Source organism: Marmota flaviventris, chromosome 3 (assembly GCF_047511675.1).
Source record: "Marmota flaviventris isolate mMarFla1 chromosome 3, mMarFla1.hap1, whole genome shotgun sequence".
NCBI classification, from domain to species: domain Eukaryota; kingdom Metazoa; phylum Chordata; class Mammalia; order Rodentia; family Sciuridae; genus Marmota; species Marmota flaviventris.
Window position 1 is genome coordinate 172,581,758 of NC_092500.1, and position 21,713 is coordinate 172,603,470.

General features: G+C 56.5%; 1 protein-coding gene across 3 annotated transcripts in view; it reads left to right on the forward strand.

Moving 5' to 3' along the window:
• Nucleotides 1-17,077, forward strand: part of Blk (BLK proto-oncogene, Src family tyrosine kinase) — a 54,703-nt gene extending 37,626 nt beyond the window's left edge. For 2 of the 3 annotated variants that reach the window (XM_071610628.1, XM_071610629.1), the window contains exons 3-13: nucleotides 481-532; nucleotides 1,670-1,763; nucleotides 2,257-2,355; nucleotides 4,977-5,080; nucleotides 9,517-9,663; nucleotides 9,899-10,051; nucleotides 10,833-11,012; nucleotides 11,813-11,889; nucleotides 14,204-14,354; nucleotides 15,673-15,804; nucleotides 16,526-17,077. In XM_071610628.1, coding sequence (XP_071466729.1) covers nucleotides 481-532; nucleotides 1,670-1,763; nucleotides 2,257-2,355; nucleotides 4,977-5,080; nucleotides 9,517-9,663; nucleotides 9,899-10,051; nucleotides 10,833-11,012; nucleotides 11,813-11,889; nucleotides 14,204-14,354; nucleotides 15,673-15,804; nucleotides 16,526-16,731 — 1,395 coding nt within the window. In that variant the 3' untranslated portion in view covers nucleotides 16,732-17,077. The remainder of the gene's footprint in view (nucleotides 1-480; nucleotides 533-1,669; nucleotides 1,764-2,256; nucleotides 2,356-4,976; nucleotides 5,081-9,516; nucleotides 9,664-9,898; nucleotides 10,052-10,832; nucleotides 11,013-11,812; nucleotides 11,890-14,203; nucleotides 14,355-15,672; nucleotides 15,805-16,525) is intronic. The other variant, XM_071610630.1, reaches the window with a different exon arrangement.
• Nucleotides 17,078-21,713: the final 4,636 nt, after the last annotated feature.

Consider the following 21,713-nt stretch of genomic DNA (forward strand, 5'->3'; position numbering starts at 1 on the left):
CACAAGGGTAATCCCACATTTTAAAATGCGCTAGGTATTACCATTCTTGTCATTACTCGGAGCACTCTCGTCATGTTCTGTGGTATCCGTGTGCCACAGCTGACCCACAGGCCTGTGAGAATGTTTGTTGAGTTTTAGGGAATCTACTCTCTAAGACTCTTTCCATGTCACCAAATACCACTTCACAACTTTAAATGGTAGAACCAGGATTTTAATCCTGGTGGCTGATTTTTTTTCTCCCTTCAAAGATGGGGCATGTGTACTGTGGCCAGGGCCAGATGCCAGATGGTCCGGGGCTTGTCTAGGGGTGGCGCTGGTACCTGAGGAGCCGCATGTATGGAAATTCCAAAGGTGGCCACCCTCTTCCTCAGAGCGGACCCCTCGGTAGTCTGGCTGACATGCTCTAGAGTTTCCTCTCGAGACATCCGGGTTCCGCAGCAGGAGCTGAACTAACTTGGAGTGTGTGTGTTTCTGCCCAAGGTGGTCTTCAATCACCTCACCCCTCCACCACCCGAGGAGCACCCAGACCGTGGTAAGAAGGGGGCATCTAAGACTCACCCACTCACCTACCCACCCACTCACCACTCACCCACCCATCCACCCACTCGGCCAGGCCAGCAGGGCCCTTCTCTCCCTGGCTCATCTAGTGCCCAGGGCCTGCAGCGCACAGCCAGGGGAGGGGTAGCGAGGGGTAACCCGGGGCCCTCCCTCCAGGATCTCAGCCTGTCACCCTCACAAGCAGATTCCTCAACCAGTCAGCGTCCTCACCTGGTGTCCCTTGTCCTGTCTGATGGGTGATCCTTCATCTCCTGACAGGAGCTCCCCACCTCTAGGAAGGAAGCTCAGGGGCCGTGAATGTGCTGACCCCTGGTGCACCAGGACTTGAGCCCTAGACCTCAGGGGTGACTGTCATCCATTCCAATGCCTCTTTCCCAACCAAGGGAGGCACCTGGCCCAAGGTCACACCACTCATCAGTGACAGAGCTGAGTCATTACTCCTGGGGAGGCAGAGAGCCATCTGGGGGACCTGGGCCAAGTGTGCAGGGAGCCTTCATCACTAGCAGTGATCACTGAAAGATGGCCTGCCACAAGCCCAGCCCTCTCGTACATCTGTTCCAGGGACCCCCAGCAAGTAGCAGCCCTCCAGAGAGGGCTGGGGCCAGGCAGGCTGGGCGCCGCCAGCTAGGCTCACCACTGGGGCTTGGGCACCAACGGGGTGGAGAGGTGAAGGCCTCAGCTGCCACCTTCAAGATGTGGTACTTTGGGATAAGGCTGGGAGGGGGAGAAGGAAGGGGACAAGGGGGGAGGCTCTCACACTAACGGGCTGGGGGCAGGGGGGGATATGGCTGGATGGGGGACCAGCCAACGGTGGTTCCCAAACTAGGTCCTGCAGCCCGCTGATGGCCAGCAATGGTGGCCGCTGCACACCCACCCTCCCCAATCCTCATCCCAGCCCAGGGCTTCTCAGCAGAGCTCAGACGGGAAGACAGGCGGGCTGTGATGGCAGCCTGTCCCTGGACAGACAGGCCGCCTGATGAGACTTTTCTCTTCAGCTCTGGCCCTGCCCCTGCCCTGCTTGGTAGCCAGAAGATGGCTCACGACACACGTTCTCCCAGTTCCCCTCTCCTGAGGGCCTGAGTGGTGGCCATCTCTACTTTGTTCTTTCCAGAGGAGCATTTTGTGGTGGCCCTGTATGACTATGCCGCTGTGAATGACCGGGACTTGCAGATGCTGAAGGGCGAGAAGCTGCAGGTCTTGAAGGAGTGAGTTTCCGGAAGCTCCCCCCCCCCCCCCCCCCCCCCCCCCCCCCCGTCCCCGCTCTGTCACTCCTGCGGCCCCTCTGCCTCCCTGTCCCCCACCTCGCCCTCAGGGCTGCCTCCAGAGCATCTTCTCCATCGCACAGCCCGCCTGTCCCGGGCATGTTCTTAAACTCGACCCATTGTCCTCTCCAAAGTCTTTCTGGTGAGGTGGTTTCTGCCCATGGCCTTTAGCTCTGTTGTCAAAATCCCACCCATGCTCCAGCGCCCACCCCAGGGCCGCCTCTGTGCACAGGGAGCTCCTGCCTGTCAGATGCTCCACACAGTGGAAAGAGACCAGAAGCCACCGAGTGACTTGCAAGCTCCGCCTTTCTCCAGACTGTCCACCTCCACCAGTCCCCACCCTCCTGAGCGGGGGGATCACACTGGGGGGCACCAGGAGCTGCTCAGGGAGGCCCATGGGGGTTCATCATGCTTCTGTCTTCCCTTCTCCCCTTAGAACTGGAGACTGGTGGTTGGCCAAGTCACTCGTCACAGGGAGAGAAGGCTATGTGCCCAGCAACTTTGTGGCCCCCCTGGAGACCCTGGAAGTGGAAAAGTATGTGGACCAACAAGTCCCCTCGAGCCAGAGGGGCAGTCGCTGCTTCTGTTCCATAGGCTGTGACTCAGGGCAGGGCCAGAAAGTGGGCCCCACTGTGAGCCTTGGGACTCCAGCAGGGGACCAGAGAGTGACATCTAGACCACTGGGCGCTTCCAAGGAGGTCACTCTTCCCATTGGACCAGGAGCCGCCCCTTCCCTAGCATCCCTGGATGGAACCGTCCCAGTGTCTAGCCTCAGAGCTCACAGCAAGGACCTAACCAGCAACTCCCCACTGCCTCCAGGGACAGGACTCAGGGCTCAGATCCCAGGGGCGTCCCAGGAGAGGGGACTTGTTTAGAACTGGGTTTGCAGCATCCCCATCACCAGCTTCTAGAACACATCAGGAAGGTCCACGCTGGTCAGGGCAGTGGGCCTGCTCATTCTCCACTCACCCACTCACCCACTCACCCACTCACCCACTCATCCACCCACTCACCCACCCACTCACCCACTCACCCACCCACCCACTCACCCACTCACCCACCCATTCACTCACTGACTCACCCACTCACCTACTCACTGACCCACTCACCCACTCACTCACTGACTCACCCACCCACCCACTCACCCACTCACCCACTCACTCACTGACTCACCCACTCACCCACTCACTGACCCACTCACCCACTCACTGACTCACTCACCCACTCACCCACCCATCTACTCACTCACTGACTCACCCACTCACCCACTCACCCACCCACCCACTCACCCATTCACATACCCACTCACCTACTCACTCACCCACTGACTCACCCACTCATCACTCACCCACCCACTCACCCACTCACACACCCACTCACCCACCTACTCACTCACCTACTCACCCACTCACTCATCCACCCACTCACCCACTCACTCACTGACTCACCCAATCACCCACTCACTGACCCACTCACCCACTCACTGACTCACTCACCCACTCACCCACCCATCTACTCACTCACTGACTCACCCACTCACCCACTCACCCACCCACCCACTCACCCATTCACATACCCACTCACCTACTCACTCACCCACTGACTCACCCACTCATCACTCACCCACCCACTCACCCACTCACACACCCACTCACCCACCTACTCACTCACCTACTCACCCACTCACTCATCCACCCACTCACCCACTCACTCTCCCATCCCCTGCCATACACTCATCCACTCCCACATACCTACCCACCCACTCACCCACCTACTCACCCACTCATTCACCCACCCGTGCACACGCATACACATACACACACACACACACCCATTCACTCACTTACCCACCCACTCACCCACTCACCCACCCACTCACCCACCCACTCACCCACTCACCTACCCACCCACTCACCCACTCACCCACCCACTCACTCACTGACTCACCCACTCACCTACTCACCCACTCACTCACTGACTCACTCACCCACTCACCCACTCACCCACCCACTCAGTAACTCACCCACTCACCCACCCATCTACTCACTCACTGACTCACCCACTCACCCACCCACTCACCCACTCAGTCACTCACCCACTCACCCACCCACCCACTCACCCATTCACACACCCACTCACCTACTTACTCACTCACTGACTCACCCACTCACCCACTGACTCACCCACTCATCATTCACCCACCCACTCACCCACTCACCCACTCACCCACCCACTCACCCACTCACCCACTCATCCACACATTTACCCACCCACTCACCCACCTACTCACTCACCCACTCACCCACTCACCCACCCATCTACTCACTCACTGACTCACCCACTCACCCACCCACTCACCCACTCAGTCACTCACCCACTCACCCACTCACCCACTCACCCACCCATCTACTCACTCACTGACTCACCCACTCACCCACCCACTCACCCACTCAGTCACTCACCCACTCACCCACTCACCCATTCACACACCCACTCACCTACTCACTCACTCACTGACTCACCCACTCACTCTCCCATCCCCTGCCGCACACTCATCCACTCCCACTTACCTACCCACCCACTCACTCACCTACTCATTCACCCACCCGTGCACGCGCATACACACACACACACACACACACACCCATTCACTCACTTACCCACCCACTCACTCACCCAGCCACCCACTCAGTCTCTCACTTGGTGCAGGTGTGAGGTACGCTCTCCCAGAACGGGGAAGGTGTCACAGTGGTTGACGTTTGGTCCCGTGTCTGTCCCAGAACCGTGTGCGGGAAGCTAGGGCACCCCCACATTGAGCAGCCCCTGCTGAACACAGAGGGAGCCCAGGCCGGGCGTCTGTGGCGTCTCAATCATTCAGACCCAGCTCCAGAGCGGGCGCCTGCTCTTGTGTGCCACCTGCACTGTGGGGAAGGGCCGTCCATCTGGAGCATTTTTGCAGAGGTCATACAAACTATGTTCCCGTTTCATTTCAGGGAGACAGTAAGTCCAGCGGCTGATAGGAAATGGGATGGGATAGGGTCAGAGGGACAGGGTTAACAGGGGAACGGGAGCGGCTGAGCCTAAAAGGTGCATGGACTAGAATGCTCCAGGCAGCGTGGTCGCTCTCTGAGGCTCACTGCCTTTGCCCTTTTCTAGGTGGTTCTTTAGGTCGATCAGCCGCAAGGAGGCGGAGAGGCAGCTGCTGGCTCCAATGAACAAGGCGGGTGCCTTCCTCATCAGAGAGAGCGAGACCAATAAAGGTGAGTGGTGGCCTTGCCACCTCCTGCCCGGGGCTCCTCAAGAAGCACCCACCCACCACCAGGCTCCTCTTCAGCAGCCACTGCCCTGATCTCCCTCCTGATTTGGACTCTGCCCAGGAGCTGGCTTTAAGATGGTGTATGCCAACATGCCGTCCCCCAGGCTGGATGGCAGAGAGCCACACACCCAGCCACTCACTGTCGGCAGCTACACTGGGAACCGTGGGGGCTGAGGAGCCTGTGTCCCCTTCAGCCTCAGGGTCTAGCCACATTTGGGAATCAAAGGATTTGGGGGTTCAGAGTATCCCTAGAGAGCATCTCGGTCAGAGAGCACAGGTAACAGGAGTTTGGGGGGATGCTCGGTTGTGGAGATCTGGGGAGGCAGACCCCGTCCCAAGGATCACAGATTCAAACCCGAGACTGAGCAGGCTTTCCCGCCGCCACCAAGCCACTGTGCTTCTCTTCCTTCTTTGGTCATTTAGCTCAATGACATTCCTTCTTTTTTCTTCCTTTTTTGTTTATTTGTTCTTTTTAGATATACAGGACAGTAGAATGCATTTTGACATATTATACATTCATGGAGTCTGACTTACTCTAATGAGGGTCCCATTGTTGTGGTTGAACATGAAGTGGAGTTTCCCTGGTCGTGTGTTCACCTGGTTGTGAACAGAGCAAAGTGATGGCCAAGTCATTCTACCATCTTTCCTATTCCCACCCCTCCCTTCCCTGCATTCCTCTTTATCTAATCCAGTCAACCTCTATTCTTCCCTCCTCCTGATGTTTGTGTGTTAGCTTCCCCATATCAGAAACAACATTTGGCCTTTGTTTTGGGGGGGATTGGCTTATTTCACTTAGCACGATAGTCTCCAGTTCCATCCATTTACCAGCAAATGCCACAATCTCATTCTTCTTTATGGCTGAGAATATTTCATTGGGTATATGTATCACATTTTCTTTATCCATTCATCTGTTGAAGGGCACCTAGGATGGTTCCATAACTTAGCTTTTGTGAATTGATTTGCTATAAACATTGATGTGGCTGCAACTCTGTGGTAAGCTGATTAAGTCCTTTGGGTATATACTGAGGAGTGGGATAACTTGGTCAAATGGTGCTTCCATTCCAGGTTTTCTGAGGAATCTCCACACTGGTTTCCAAAGTAGTTGCACCAATTTGCAGTCCCGCCAGCAATGCAGGAGTGTGCCTTTCCCCCAACATCTTTATCAACATTTAGCACTACTTATATTCTTGACAATTGCTATTCTGACTGGAGTGAGATAAAATGTTACAGTAGTTTTAATTTGCATTTCTCTAGTTGCTAGAAATGTTGAACATTTTTTTCATGTATTTGTTGATCATTCATATTTTTTCTTTTGTGAAGTGCCTGTTGAATTCCTTTGCCCATTTATTGATTGGGTTACTAGTTTTTTTGGTGGTGTTTATTGAATGCTTTATATATCCTGGAGATTAATACTCTGAGATGCAGGTGGCAAAGATTTTCTCCCTTTCTGTAGGCTCTCTCTTTATGTTCTTGATTGTTTCCTTTGCTATGATGTTTAGTTTGATATCATCCTTTTATTGATTCTTGATTTTACTAGTTGTGCTTCAGGAGTCTTGTTGAGGAAGTCAATTCCTGCACTGACATGATGGAGAGTGGGGCCTACGTTTTCTTCTAGTAGGTGCTGGGTCTCTGGTCTAATGCCTAGGTCCTTAATCCTGACCAGGCCTCCCTGTGTGTCTGTGTCCTAGGCTCTTCTTATAAATACACAGTCCGTTGTGTGAGGGCCCAACCAAAGCACCTCATTTACCTTAATCCCCCTTTAAGAACCCTGTCTCCAGACACAGTTGTGTTCTGCAGGTAGGGATTAGCACTGCAGCATCCGAATTTGGAGCTGTTGGGACACAGCTCAACCAAGGACAGAGGCACGTGGGCATTGAGAGTGGCAGTAGTTCAGTTCCGTGTGGTGCAGAACGTCCTGCGTGCGTATCCCACGACTGGCTCAGTGGTTCTAACTCTGGTGGCACTGGGCTGTTTCCCAGTGGGACTGAGGTGCCTGTGCCACTCTGGTCATGCTCTGTGGACTCCTTGGTACACCTGCTGCAGTGGTCCACCTCGGAGATTCTAGGCCAGTCCCCCATTTGACTGATGAGGGAGCTGAGGCCCTGGGAGAGGAAGGCCTTGTCTGAGGCCGACAGTGGACACCATGGACGAGGCTCTGAATCTTTGCAAGCTGCAGACTGTGTCAGGCTGGGGGGATCAAGGACCCTCCAAGTGGTGTGAAGAAAACCTGTTCATCAGAAGGCTGCCCACAGGGCCCTGCGATGTGCTATGGGGAGGAGATGGGGACGGTGAGTCGGAGGAGGAATGGGGGCAGAGAGTGACTGCAATGTGAATTTGGCTCCTGTTAGTGGCCAGTGAACAGCAGCCAGGAGTTGCATTTCTGACAGCAAAAGCTGGGTGAAGAGAGCTCCAGGCACCGTGAGACACCCTGCAGCCGTTCTGCGCCTCAGGGCCAGGGCCACACTGGGGGCAGAGGGGGCATCGGGACTCAGGGTGCTCTGGGCAGAATTTCCTGTAATGCACCAGCGGGTGCCTCAGGTCTCATGTGCACGAGTACATGCATGTACACACCTGGGTGTTATATAGAGACATTGGGATTTGCCACCATCCCATCTTCGGGGCAAAGCACCCCTGTCCAAGGAACCAGCAGGGAACCAGTGGAGATGGCATGTGTGTTCTGGGGCTGTTACTGGTAGAGCATTTCCAGCAAATGCAGAGGCAGAATGGTGTGATGGGGCCCATGGGTCCACTTCCACAATTAGCTACTCAGCAGGTCTTGTGTCTTCTCTACTCCCCCCCCACACACACATGTGTGCACACACACAATGACACACGTGCACACACACAACAACACACGTGCACACACACAACGACACACGTGCACACACAGGCTCCTCAGCATTCCAAAGGAAGCCCTGAATCTGCATCACAGGGCCACGGCCAGTGGAGGCAAGGCCAGCAGAGAGGCAGCCTTGGGGGGGTCCAGTGGCCTCTAGATGTCCCTCAGCTTCTCAAGCCTCTGCTCTTGGTGTCTTTGTGACGACAGCCTCATTTCCCAGTCCAAAGGCAGGGGCACCTTTCCGTGGTAAGAAATCTGAATCTGTGAGAGCCAGCCCTCTGTGCCCAGGGCAGCCCAAACAGCCCAGAGCCAAGAGTCCTAGTTCTGTAAACCTGACGCTGGTCGGAGCTGGAAGTGCTCTTTAAGAAGAGCACCCACTGTCCTGAGACGTCACAGAGGGGACTTGGAGAAGACCCCCACAGTGCAGGAGAGTAGGGCTCCCTGCTTCCTGAGAGGCCGCTGTGGGAGAAAGGGGGAGGAAAGCTCTTGTCCTCACTGCGAGGTCCAGGGATCTGTGAACGCGCTAGAGCCAAGGTCCTTACAGACTGGGACACAGGGGTACCAAGCCGGGGTCGGGTGCGCAAGGACCTTGTAGCTTCCAGCCGGCGGCTGCAGTGGGTGTGGGGGCGGTGGCAACTTCCCGGTGCACTGGACAGTGCAGAGCCTCTCTAGTCCTTTCATAAGTAGGTGGTGAGAGAGGCGAACCCATCAAGGAAGATGGGAGGGGGACGGGATGGTGGTTCTGACCTGAGAAGAAGCGGCCCAAAGACACAGGACCATGGAGAAAGAGGTGTAAGACAGTTCTTCTCTGGGACAATGGAACTATTATTTAACACCTCTGACCCCTGGTGGAGAGGGATGGTACTGTTCCTGGGAGGTGGGGCCAGGGAAGCCTGCCCAGAGAGGGACCTCTTGCTCAAATAAGATTTGGAGAGGGAGGGAGTGTCCATGGTACCCAGAGAGCTGGACAGAGGCATTTTATAGCAACACCAAGTTCATGGACAGAAGTTTTTCAGCTGAAAGTTCTTACTTCCCCAATTGTTCTTAGCCCTTGGAGTGTGCTACTACTCGTCTACAGGTACAAAATCCACAGGTGTGTGTCTGCCAAGCTGAAGGAGCAGGTCCGTGGGACACAGCTCTGTGCTCCTCCCATGGGCATGGTGCCTAAGGTGGATGCACCTCTTCCTGGGGGAGTTGTCAGCCTTTATAGCCAAGGACCCCAACATGTCTCAACATTCCATGGCAAAGGGTAGCTGAGGGACCAGGTGCTCAAGTAGGGGACTTGCATGATTGCTGAGAGACTGTCCTACCTGCCCCAAGCTCGTGATTCTCTGATTGAGTTTGAGGCTTTGGGGAAGGTCAAGGTGATCAGATGGAGCCAACAGGGAGGCTCAGGGGGGCAAATTGGGATGAAGGAAACCAGTGGAAATGGAGCCCAGAACCTGAGGACCTGTCCTTCAGAACACGGACACCAAGCCCCACCTGGGTCCCGACCTTTTGACTCTGTGCCTTATTCCTCCTTTGTGTCTGTTGGCCTCCAGGTGCCTTTTCCCTGTCTGTGAAGGATGTCACCACCCAGGGGGAGATGGTCAAGCACTATAAGATCCGCTCTCTGGATGAAGGGGGCTACTACATCTCCCCCAGGACCACCTTCCCCTCCCTCCAGGCCCTGGTGCAGCACTATTCTAGTAAGGGGGTGTCTTGGAGGGGCGGGGGCTTGTGCCAGAGGAGCTCTTGGGACGTCTATTACAGGATCCCAAATTGTGTGAATTGCCTTGGGGAGTTGGAGGGTGACCCAAAGCCAGACCTGAGAAGCTGGCCCCTCTCCACAGGGTAATTCAAAGCCAATGCCTCGTGCACACAGCGGAGGGTGTCCATGTGGAGTCTGGCCTCCAGCTCACTTTTCTTTCTTCCCTGATACAGAGAAAGGGGATGGCTTATGCCAGAGGCTGACCCTGCCCTGTGTGAGCTTGGCATCGCAGAACCCCTGGGTCCAGGACGAATGGGAAATCCCGCGGCAGTCCCTCAAGCTGGTCCGGAAACTCGGGTCTGGGCAGTTTGGTGAAGTGTGGATGGGTGAGTTGTGGCACCCCTCCCCGCCCTGCATCCTGAAAAGGGCAAGTTGCCCCTGAAGGCCAAGGGCCCAGTGTACGCAGAGCTCCTGCCCCAGGAGGCCTTGTGAGGAGAGGCAGAGGCCAGGCCCGGAATGCTGAGGGGCATCCAGTGGTGATGGAGAGGACAGAACCCACTCTCTCAGCCCTTCTCAGCCCTGGCTGGCTTTGCCACAGACCCTGTGCGCTCGGCTGGCTTGCTGACTCTCCTGGCCTCAGCTCACAGACAGAAGCTGTCTGCTAGACAGAGTGGGCCACTAACTGGGAACTCCAGAGCCCGGTTGCAGACCAAGGCCACCACCTGCCAGTGTTGACTTGGGCCAAGTCACTCAACTCCAGCTCCCAGTGTCCTCCAGCCACAGGCGGCTCCTGCTCACCACAGCACTGTTGGAACATAGAAGGCACCAGGTCAGGCTCAGACCCTGATGCTCCTGGAGCCTTCTGCCCAGGCCTGGCGCGAGCTGCAGCTTCCCTGGGAAGGACAGGCCTGTCATTGTCTGTTACTCAGTATGATGCCTCCCCCCCTAAATTTCTCCATTGCCTGAGGCTCCCGTGTGGCCAGGGGAGATGGTCACATCCTCGCCAAGTATGAACACCCCATCCATCACCCTGGGGGACACACATTCCATCTCTGGCCTCAGGTCCCCATAGAAGGGTCTGGCACCTGGAATCTCGTGTCAGTGGTGACAGATGTTCTCTGAGCCTCTGAATGGCCCCTTTACTCCCCACCCCTCTTCCCTGGTCAGGTTATTACAAAAACAACTTGAAGGTGGCCATCAAGACCTTGAAGGAGGGAGCCATGTCTCCAGAAGCCTTCCTGGCTGAGGCCAACCTGATGAAAGCCCTGCAGCACGAGAGGCTGGTCCGTCTGTATGCCGTGGTCACCAAGGAGCCCATCTTCATCGTCACCGAGTACATGGCCAGAGGTGGTGCCCCAGCCCCGGCAGAGGACCAGGCTTAGAGGGCGGGAAGTCTCGGTGGATCACTGCAGTGGGTTTGCCAGGCCAGGGGATCGCCACAGGATCTGCACCAGACGTCGCTGGTGCAGGGGGCAGGAGGGGAGGAGGCCGGGAAGCAGGAGGGCTGGTTGGTCTCTGCAGAGCCGCCTCCTTGGCTCAGGAGCCCTGCGGCCAGTGCTCCCAGAGTGCATCTTCTGCACCCAGTGCACTTTGATACCCGCTGGGAGGGACAGAGCCTTGAAAAGGGGAAAGAGCCATTGGCTGGGCATCCAGAGATAGTTCTACTGCCCCTTCCTATCATGGGACCTTTTCCAAGTATATGAACATTTCATCGCATGGTGACCAGAGGGGTGAGGCTGGGCAGCCTCTGAGGTCCACAGGGTGTCTCATGGGACAACAGTCTGGGAACAGCTCTCTCCAAGCCAGTGTCTTCTTGCTGATGCTTGGAGCTCAGGGACAGTTTCCTTGCCACTGAGGATGATGGGGGCAAGGCAGGTGGGCAGGAATGTCCTGTCATGTCAGGAAAGACCACTAATCCCAGAGCCAGAGCTCAGGTTCCAGTTCCCACTCCTCTGGCCCTGAGACCTCAGGCAGGTCCCTGAACCTGCTGTGCGTTCACTCTGGGTGGTTGGGCACTACCCCAGGGCGGTGAGGCCTGGGTCTATGTGAGCCTAAGGCAGCAACAGCTGCAGGCAGAGCCCCCAGCCCGCTCAGGTCACCATGCACAAGTGCAGTTGAGCCCCCCCCCCCCTCTCTCTCTCTCTCAGGATGCCTACTGGACTTCTTAAAGTCAGATGAAGGCAGCAGGTTGTCCCTCCCACGACTGATCGACATGTCAGCCCAGGTTGGTGAACTACCCCATGCAGAGGGTACCCGGGGGAAGTGCGTCCTTCTCCGAGCCCTGAGGCTTAAGTGAATCCACTGGTGAGAGGTTGCACTGGTTAGGCTTCACCTGGACTGTGAAGGACAGAAAGTAACGATGACATGAATGTGGACCGTCCAGCCGAAGGCAGGTTGGAGGCTCCACCCCATCAGGAACCTTAGCTTGTCATCTTACTGTCCAAGATGGTGACTCATGGCTCTACCGTCTTGTCCCACGGCATCTTAGTGCCACACCTGGCAGCAAGCAAGCCTGGGAAATGCAGTCCCCACCCTGGGCAGCCATGATGGGGTGAGGCTGCTCCGTTGGGAATGGAGGGAGGGCAGATGGATGTCGTGGGAAACCCAGAGTGTGGGCAAGGGTTCCGTTTGGAAGGTGAGAGGTGTGCTCTGTTGTCCTTCTCACATGGTGCCACCAGTGCCTTCAGCAAGGCGTGACTCTGAGAACACCCATCCTCTACCAAGACCCTAAGTCCTGGTGCAGCCCCAGGATCCGCCCAGACTGATGGGCAGGTGTGGGACACACAGGAGCCCTAGGGACATTACTTCTCTGAGCCCTAGAGAACGTCCACCATCAGGGAATCTTTTCAGCTGCCCTGGACTTGTCCTTGGTACCCTTGGGGCTCACATGAAGAACTTCCCAGACTCTGTAGGGGGGCAATGAATGAGGAGGAGAGAGCTTTCCTCCCCTGGGGACTGTAGCTGGGGGTTCTATCTAGTAGGAAGACGCACCTGGTGGTCCTGTGTGTGTGTCTATTAGAACTAGAACTCTCTGCAAGAAGGTGTGCTCTGTGGTTAGCCTCTAAAATGTGAGTGTGCACATGTGTGCGTGCGCACACACACACACAGCTACAGAGGGGGCCCTCCCCACCCACACTTCACACCAGCCCCCCCCCCCCCCGTTCCTCGTTATCTTTAACTAGTATCAATGCAGGAACTGAGGTCATTGTGCCTTTTTTCCATGAGGCAAGAGACGAGTTTGAGCAACTGGTGAGATGGCTATGGGATAAGCCCATCCTCTCGCTTCCTTCCTTCTCTTCTCCCACCCCCGCCCCCTGTCTTTTCCAATCCCCATCATAACCCCTCAGGAAACCTTGGGTCACATGGGGAAAGGTCAGGAGAAGCCATCTGAGCTCAGGGCCAAGATGTGGTCAAATATCTGGGGGTTAAGAAACCAGGAAATTGGGACCTCCCAGAAGACAGCTTCTAGACCACATTGGGGTCATACCGCGCCTCGCCCTGCATGCAATCACATGCACAAACGCGTGCACACACACGCAAGCAGGGACCTCGGGGGCTGTCATCCCCTACTCTGGGGTGGGGTGCAAAGCACACAGGGCACTTTCTCCAAGGCCAGCGCTGGCCACCCCGTGCAACCTCCAGCTACGACCCCCATGCCCTGCCCTGCAGCCCCGTGGCATGGTTCCTGGTGCCTAGTACCTGCCACACCTGCCTCCGCTGCCCAGAAGGCTTTGGTCTCTTCTCCACCCTACAAAATCCCGGTCAGCTCAAGACCTGAGTCGATGTCGTTTAGGTTCCTGGATGCTGGGGGAGATCCACTGGCTCTCTGTTCTCGGCCTCAATTTCCTCGCCCATCAAGGGGTGAATAAGCCTTAGCTAAAAGAGCTACAGAGGGGGCCCAGCAGGTAGTCCTGGCCTGGTGCTGCGATCTGGACTGAGACAACTCCTCTTTGGTGCCTCTGTTCACCCAGATCCCTACATGCAGGTTCAAGCCTTGGCACGAGTTACTTCATTGAAGGCTGGCCTTAACTCCTGGATCGGGAGCCCCCTCCATGGTCCAGGTCAGGACGGAGCCCCCAGGGAGGCTTAGAGACTTGCTGAACGGGCTCCCGACTCCAGGCAGAGTGCTTGCCAAGGAGAGGTGCCCTCTGACTGTGCCCTCCGCCCCTCCCTCTCCTCCTCCTGCCTGTCCTCCCTGGAAGGCCTGTGGAGACAGCTGCTTGGAAGGAGAGGGCAGGAGGAGACAGCTAGCCCCCCTGCTGCTCGGGCCTCGGGGCTTACCCATCTGGAAGCAGTGGAAGCCCTCTTTCTTCTCCACCCAGGAGGACACAAGTCCCTCCCAGCGGTAGCCGCCCTCCATGCATCCACTTAAAAGCAATCAAAGGCACCCACCATGCCCTTCTGCCCCATCAGCCTTGCCAGAGGATGAGCTGGTCCAGAGACAGGTGGTGGTCAGGTCCTTGCTCTCCCAGGGCCTGTGTGGGATGCTGGGAGGAGAGGCCCCACGCCGACCTTCACCTTGGGACCTGTCTCCTCAGATCGCGGAAGGGATGGCGTACATCGAGCACATGAATTCCATCCACCGAGACCTGAGGGCGGCCAACATACTGGTGTCTGAGACCTTGTGCTGCAAAATCGCGGACTTCGGCTTGGCCCGGATCATTGACAGTGAATACACTGTCCAAGAGGGTGAGCAGAGCCCCAGCCACAGGGAGATGCTGGGCCTCACCTGCCCAGCTCCCCGAAGCCCTCTTGAGCTTCTCCTTGGTCCTGCACTGCAGAGCCTCACTGAAAGGGACCTGCGGAGGTCTCTGTGGCCCCCACCACTTGGCCTTCCCCCCTAAATGCACATGGCAGAAAAGAAGTGCCTCCAGACCTCCCACGAGGAGGAGCTCGGCATGCGGTGGGTCAGGGGACTGGGCAGCCCATCTCCCCGCCGCCCTGGAGATTCACAACATGTCAGCGGTTCACCTGGTGCCTCACCAACTAATTTGAGTTGCAAATGCTTTTTCCACTTGGCTCCTGTGAACCCCATGGAGCTGGGCTTTCACAGAACACACTGAAACACGAACAGCAAATTCTTGGACCTACATTTGGGTTTCTGCAGAGCACTCTTGCTTTACTCTCAAAATCTGCTTTCCGGGGGGATCTGAATACCTTTAGCTGAGTATGAAGATCAGCTGACACAGGAGGAGCGATGTGGTGCGGGGACCACGCCTGTCCTCAGGGGACTTCAGGCTGGCTCACAGGACGGGCACCCAGTGGAGAACCATGAGGTCTGCCCTAAATGCCACCCAGGACTGCAGCCTTCACTTTGAGGACTGCTTGAGGGACTGGGACAAGTTAAAATGTTGGGCCTATGTTATAACAAGGCCAGGTGACATAGAAAAGGACTCTTCTATCCCAGATGGAAATTCATGCGTGCTGCCCAGTGAAGCCCACCTACTCTCTTTTTTTGGGGGGGTGGGGGGTGGGGGAGCACTTGACCTCTGAGCCACGTCCCCAGCCCTATTTTGTATTTTACTTTGGAGACCGGTCTCACTGAGTTGCTTAGTGCCTCGCTAACTTGCTGAGGCTGGCTTTGAACTCTCCATCCTCCTGTCTCAGCCTCCCAAGCCACTGGGATTACAGGTGTGTGCCACCATGCCCGGCCCACCTGCTCTCTTTTTAAAGACCCTAAGGACAGTGGGGACAGACGTGTGACTGGTAGAGACTCCCGGGTCTCTGGATGGTAAAGAACATCAGCCACTGTGCCCCACCAGGTGACAAAGGTCTCCTCTGCTGGAGTCCCTTCAGCCTGCGGAGCACCAACAGTTCCTCTTGCGAGGACCCTTTTGGGCCTGTGCGTTCTCAGGCACACACCCTCCAGTGTCCTCCTGACTCCCTGGGTGCACCTCTGCACTGTCTGGTGGCCAAGCCCCGCGAGGCCCAGCTGTGGGGACAGGCGGGGAGGCTGTGGGCAGGGCAGCCAGGCTGGCCTCACAGAGCTGCTGGGCTTCTCCCCCAGGAGCCAAGTTCCCCATCAAGTGGACCGCCCCAGAAGCCATCCACTTTGGGGTGTTCACCATCAAAGCAGACGTGTGGTCATTCGGGGTCCTCCTGATGGAGATCGTCACCTATGGGCGCGTGCCATACCCAGGTAGGTGCTGCCTCTTGCAGCTCTCACAGTGCTCTGCTCTGCTGTTACGGCCCATGGCAGCCATCCCATCCTCAGGCACTGTGGCCACCACCCACTGGTCAGAGGGCCGCCCGTCAGCTGGACTGGGATCCAGGCCTCCCTCTGGTTGTGGGATTAGTCCCCTCTATCAGTAGCACCCTAGGCCTCAGGGCTGTGCCCAGGGAAGGTCAAACGAGCCCCCTAAAAACAGCAGCCGAGGCAGTCAGGTCTAGACAGAGTTCATCCAGGGAGCTTGTCGGCCATTGAGGACAGTGGTCCCTCTTTGGCCTTAGCCTGGGGGCATCCTCTGAAGCCTGTCCCTGGGCAGAACGTGAGCCCCAGGCTCATGTCACAAGGGCCTAAGCAGCTCTGCAGGCTGCAGGGAGCAGCCCCACCAGTAGCAGAGGTTCAGTTTTCCTGGACAGGTGACCTAGACAGGGTCCCATCCTGAGACGGATTGTCTAGTTCAGGAGAGAATCGACAGCCTCGTTTCCAGCTCTCCAGATAATAAAAAGTAAACCAAGTTCTGTTTAAAGGGTCACCAGCTGGGTGGCCAGGTGACCAACCAGGGAGGAGACTGATCTGATGAGCCTGTGGGGGCTGCTCTCCCCTTCCAGGCCCAGTGTCCCCCAGGGCCACTTGGATGACACCACCCCCTCTGGAAACCACGCCTCGCCGACATGCTCTGTCCCTCTGCCTGCAGGCATGAGCAATCCCGAGGTCATCCGCAGCCTGGATCGAGGCTACCGCATGCCAAGGCCGGACACGTGCCCACCGGAGCTGTACCGCCAGGTCATTGCTGAGTGCTGGCGAAGTCGGCCCGAGGAGCGGCCCACCTTTGAGTTCCTGCAGTCGGTGCTTGAGGACTTCTACACGGCCACCGAGGGCCAGTATGAGCTGCAGCCCTAGGCGACTGCTGACTCAAGGGACTCCCTGCGCCAAGCCTAGGGACTGAGGTTGACCTTGACATTTACTCTCAGCACTCCATCCAACCCAGACAAGCCGCTAAAGCAGGGGGGCAGGAGGCGGGGATGGCATTCCATTTCTCAGATGGGGAAACCAGGAGGTGAGGTGGCTTGGCAGGTGGCTAGTGGCGGGGCTCTGGAGCTGGAGCCAAATAGAAGCCACTTTTCACTAGCTGTGTGCCCTTGGACAAGTTACCTAGCCTCTCTGTGTATTCTATTCCTTGTTTGTAAAATGGGGGTAGACCATTTTTGTTTGTGGTCAAGTCCAGTAAAGGGTTCAGAGTGCCTGACACACTGTTAGGTGATTGTCATCGCCTAAGGCTCAGTGCTACCAGCCATAACCCAAGGTCGGCCAGCAGCAAGCCACCCCTGCTCTGACTGTGAGGCCTCCCCCCTGCCCTCTCCTCCCAGATGCCTGAGGGGGAGCCATTAGTCCTGCCTTGGCTGTGCACTGGCACTATGGGACTCTTCCGTCACAAAGCCACGAGAGTCTGACGTTTTCCGTATCGTTGCTGGCATTAACAGATCGGGAGGTGGCATGCAGGATGTGTACCAGTGTGCACGTTGAGGGAGCCCCCGATTCCTGGTGAAATCCAGTCCCCAGCCCCAGGGCGACCAGGGACCCAGCTGTCCCTGCCCCTCAAGGCCGGAAGGGGGCGCCCTCACCCCACAAATCCTTGGCCTGAGTCCTGGAGTCCTGGGAACCAGGGTTTTGGGGGACTGTGAGAGACCCGCTCCTGGGGCTCCAACCCCAGGCAGAAGGAGCACTGGGTGGTACACCAAAGCCCGTGGGCGGTCCTGCTGGTCACGAAACCTCCCCACTTGTCCTGCTTTTGTTCTGTTTATAATAGGCTTAACTTTTTTTAACAGTTTAGGTTTATAATAATAATAATAATAGTCCCCAAGTGTACAGTCCCCGTGTGCTCTCCTCCCTCTGCTCCAGTTTCTACCATTATCTTGAAATGGTGGGTCCATTTGCTGCAATTGAAGAGTCAGTGTTAGCACATTACTAACCAAAGACCACAGCTTGCACCGGGGTTCGCTCTGTGTGGAACATTCTGTGGGTTTTGACGTAAGTTCAGTGACATATGCACAGGGCTCACAGGACAGCTCCACTTCCCTCAAAATCCCCCGGCTCCCCTGCCCATCCCCCCCTCCCAGCCTGGCAGCCAGCTCGCTGGGTTTCTCTACATCTGACCCCGAGAGGACCCCTGAGCTAGGAATTTAGCACCCCAGGAACAGAGGAGGTACGGAGGCTCTGGCTACAGGACTGTGGCCGCGTGGCGGGGCCCTCATGGTTGAGCCCTGCCTCGAGTGTCCCCTGCAATGTCCTGGGGTTTGCATACAACTTGCTGTTTGTTTCCACCACAGTCTGAGGGTGGGAGAGAGGTCAGGGCATCGTGGCTCTTGTTCCCATGACCACCTGTTTCCACAGATGAAGAAACTGAAAGAGAGCCCTCCCCACCAGCCTCCTCTCTTAGCTGGTCAGGCTGGACCTGGGATTTGAACCTGACCTTGGCTGTCACGGCCGCTTGCAATGGGTAGGTGCTGTGCAGGGAGCACGGTGCTTACAGGAGGAGGACGTCAGCAGTGCACCTTCATAAGTACCTGAGGACCAGGGCTCTCAGCCCTGCTGCACGTGAGAATCATGTAGGAGTCCAGGTGGGGGGAGGGTGGCAGGGGTCACATTAACAAGTCCCAGCGCCAGGTTCCAGGTGGGCTTGGGCATCAGCATTTTTAAATATTCCCAGCTGGTAGCAAGGTCCACCCAGGACTGAGAACTGCTGGGCCAGGCTGTGTGAGGTCTGGAAGTGCCCCTTCTCAGGGTGTCACTTGGGGTCCTAGAATCACAGGCCCAGCTGATGCTGTGCTTTCCCCAGCGCTAGTGTGCAGTGACATCTGCAGGGGCTTGAGAAGCCCAGGAGATCAGCAGTAGGGCTAGGAAGGCAGGGGCCCTCCTCTACTCCAATGCCTGGGAACCCCTGGGAAGGGGAGGCTGGAGCCCGGCCTGCAGGACCAGGCAGAGTTCTCTCCACCAGGGGGTGAACCGCCCCAGCGGCAGGGCCTGGGACAAGGTTTCCTGGTAGCTTTTGTTCCACATAAATAAGTCCAGACAGGACAAAGAGCCCTCCAGCTCCCAGCCAGGAGATGAAACTCATGGAAGGGAGGGGAGGAAGGGAAAGAGGGGTGGGAGAGAGTGGGGATGTGGCCAGGGGGCAGAGGCCAAGAGGGTATGAATGGGCAAAGCATTGGTATTCTCCCTGCTGCAGATTTATGGTTGGGAGAAAGCGCCCTACAGCCACAAGCCACCTCCCCTCCCCCAGAAAGACAGACTCCATCAGAAAAGGATGCGCGGGCCATTCAGACCTGGTGAAATGAGAATCAGCAAGGTCCTGGGTCAGATGCCTGGGCTCCAACCCAACTTGACTCTCTGAGTCTCAGTTCCCTCGTCTGTGAAATGGGCACAATACCAACACCCAGGGCTAGGCACATAGGGTGGGCGCATCGGGAGGTTTGGCGGCAACAGTACATGTGAGGCTTTGCCCCTCCTCTGTGCCAGGTCCGCTCTGACACTCTGAAGACCTCTCAGGACTTCATCCTCTGTGAGGCGCTTTCACACCCTCCCCATCCTCAGGCAGGACTTTGAAGAGGGCATGCGGGTTCCAGTGGAGAACCTGGCTTGGCCCGGCACTGGCCAGCAGTGTGAGCAGTGTGACCTTGGTTCCTCCAAGCCTTGCTCGTCTGCACACAGAATAGCCCTTGGTGCTATTCTGGGGCCTGAGGAGTACTTTGAAAGTGGAGTAGAGCATTAATTTGCTCGGGTGGATGCAACAAATATTACCGGCAGGTGGCTTCTACCTAGCATTGGATTGTGCAGAGTCCTGGGGCTGGAAGTCCAAGGTCAAGGTGGGCAGGGCTGGTTCCTCTTGAGCCTCTCTCCTGGGCCTGTGGATGCATCTTCTCACCATGTCCTCACACGGTCCTCTGTGCATGTCTATGTCCCAATGTCTTGCTCTAATTAGCTACACGTGACAGTGGCCTGCATTTTGACACATCATATATAAATGGAGTAAGACTTCTCATTTTTCTGGTTGCACATGATGTGAGGTACACAAGTCGTGTAATCATATATGCACATGGGTAATGATGTCCCACTCATTCTACTGTCCTTCCTACCCCCAAAGCCAATCTCTTTTTTAAGAACACCTGTCACATTGGATGAGGGACACCCATATGACCTCATTCTACATTACACCTCCGTAAAGTGCAGCCACAGGCTGAGGTCCACATATGAGCTGTTGGGGACACACCTCAGGCCTTAACAAACAGGAACCTTCTGCCTTCATAGCCTGCTATTGTGTCTCTTGTGGCCAATCCACTAAAGTCAGAAACCAGAAGATTCGGTGTGAATAAACCTCCGTCTACATACAGGGGAAAAGCCGCTCCTGAGACCCGTGGACCAGCCGCGAGCAGACCCCCACCTGAAAACCCAGATTCAAAAACTGCCTTTTGCAATATGTGCTACGAACGTTTCCACCACCTATTCCATTAGATTCTAAAAGCCAGAGTCAACTTTTCCCAGCCTTGTGGCATCTTCTGGGCTTTGTTTTAATGCAGAAAAATACACATAACGTAAAACTGACCATCTGGGGCGTATTAAGTGCTCTGCTCTGGAGTGAGCTCATCTTCTCTGCAGCGTGGCCATGACCACGTCTGTCTCCACAGCCCGGGAGACACCAGCCCCTGCGCCTCCCCCCGACCCCCCTGGAGCCCCTGTTCTACTTGGTGGCCGAGAGTCTCAGTGTTCCTGACCCCTGTGGTGGCATTGTGCAGCTCGGGTCTTGCCGTGACTGGCAGGTGTCCTGGGCTCTTCCACGGGTGACGTGGTCAGGTCCCATTCCTTTGTGGGGCTGAGGGGTGGGCTACCCTGGCTTCTCCCCGTCTGCTGTCCACCTGCTGCTGGACCCAATGGCGGTTCTGTGTGGATTTCCACGCGTGCCCTTCTGCGTTCCCGCCGACGGTGCCCACGGCTTCCAACTCCTCCAACCCCACGACCCTTGTCACTTCTGGGTTGGTGGTTCGCTGTAGGGAGGTGGACGGTGTTGACTGAACCGTCGTGACCCACAGGACCCCCGTGCTCTTTGACACGCCCTTGGTATTCCAGGGTTCTGGGTGTTTCTTGTGTGTTCCTGACAAGCTTCTCCACGCCCAGAGCCTCTGCAGTTCTGCTGGCCCCTCTGGGCCCTGGGGTGGGGCTTTGGGGGCCCAGCTGAGGGGCTCAGTAGGTGCAGGCCCGGAGGTGGGGCAGGCGTGCTCCCCTTTGGAAGAACCTGGGCTCTGACCTGGGAAGGAGTCTGGTCGGTTTCCGGTGCGGTGGACCTGCCCAGCACTGCCCCAGAGGCTCACCTGCTATTCCAGGTAGGCCAGGAGCCTGGCCACCACTCAGAAGGTTCACAAGGGTCCACCTGACACCCAACCTCTCAGGCACCGTAGGTAAGAAGCACGCCCAGTTCCAGGCCCTCAGTCTCAGGGCTGTGGGGACACAACAGAAGGCAGCCCAGGGAGCCAGAGGGACACCTGGGTCTCCAACAGGCTTGTTCCCCCTGAGCTCGGAGCATCTTCTCAATTAAAAAAAAAGATTGACATTTGATACATGTAGAATCTTGATACCATGCAAAGAAGACCTTGGTAACCAGTCACCAAATACACCCTAAGGAGTGGGACTTCTGATCCTCACTGTACGGAGAAGTAAACTGGAGCACAGAGAGGGTGAGTTACTGGCCCAAGGCCACACAGCTGGAAGCTGGAGAGTGGGGATTCACTATCCAGGTCATTCTTAGGAGGAATAATCTGGTAGAGATGTTTGAACTGTGTTCCTCGAGCTGTGGGAGTCGATGGTGGGCTTCCAGGATCAGGGTGCTCACA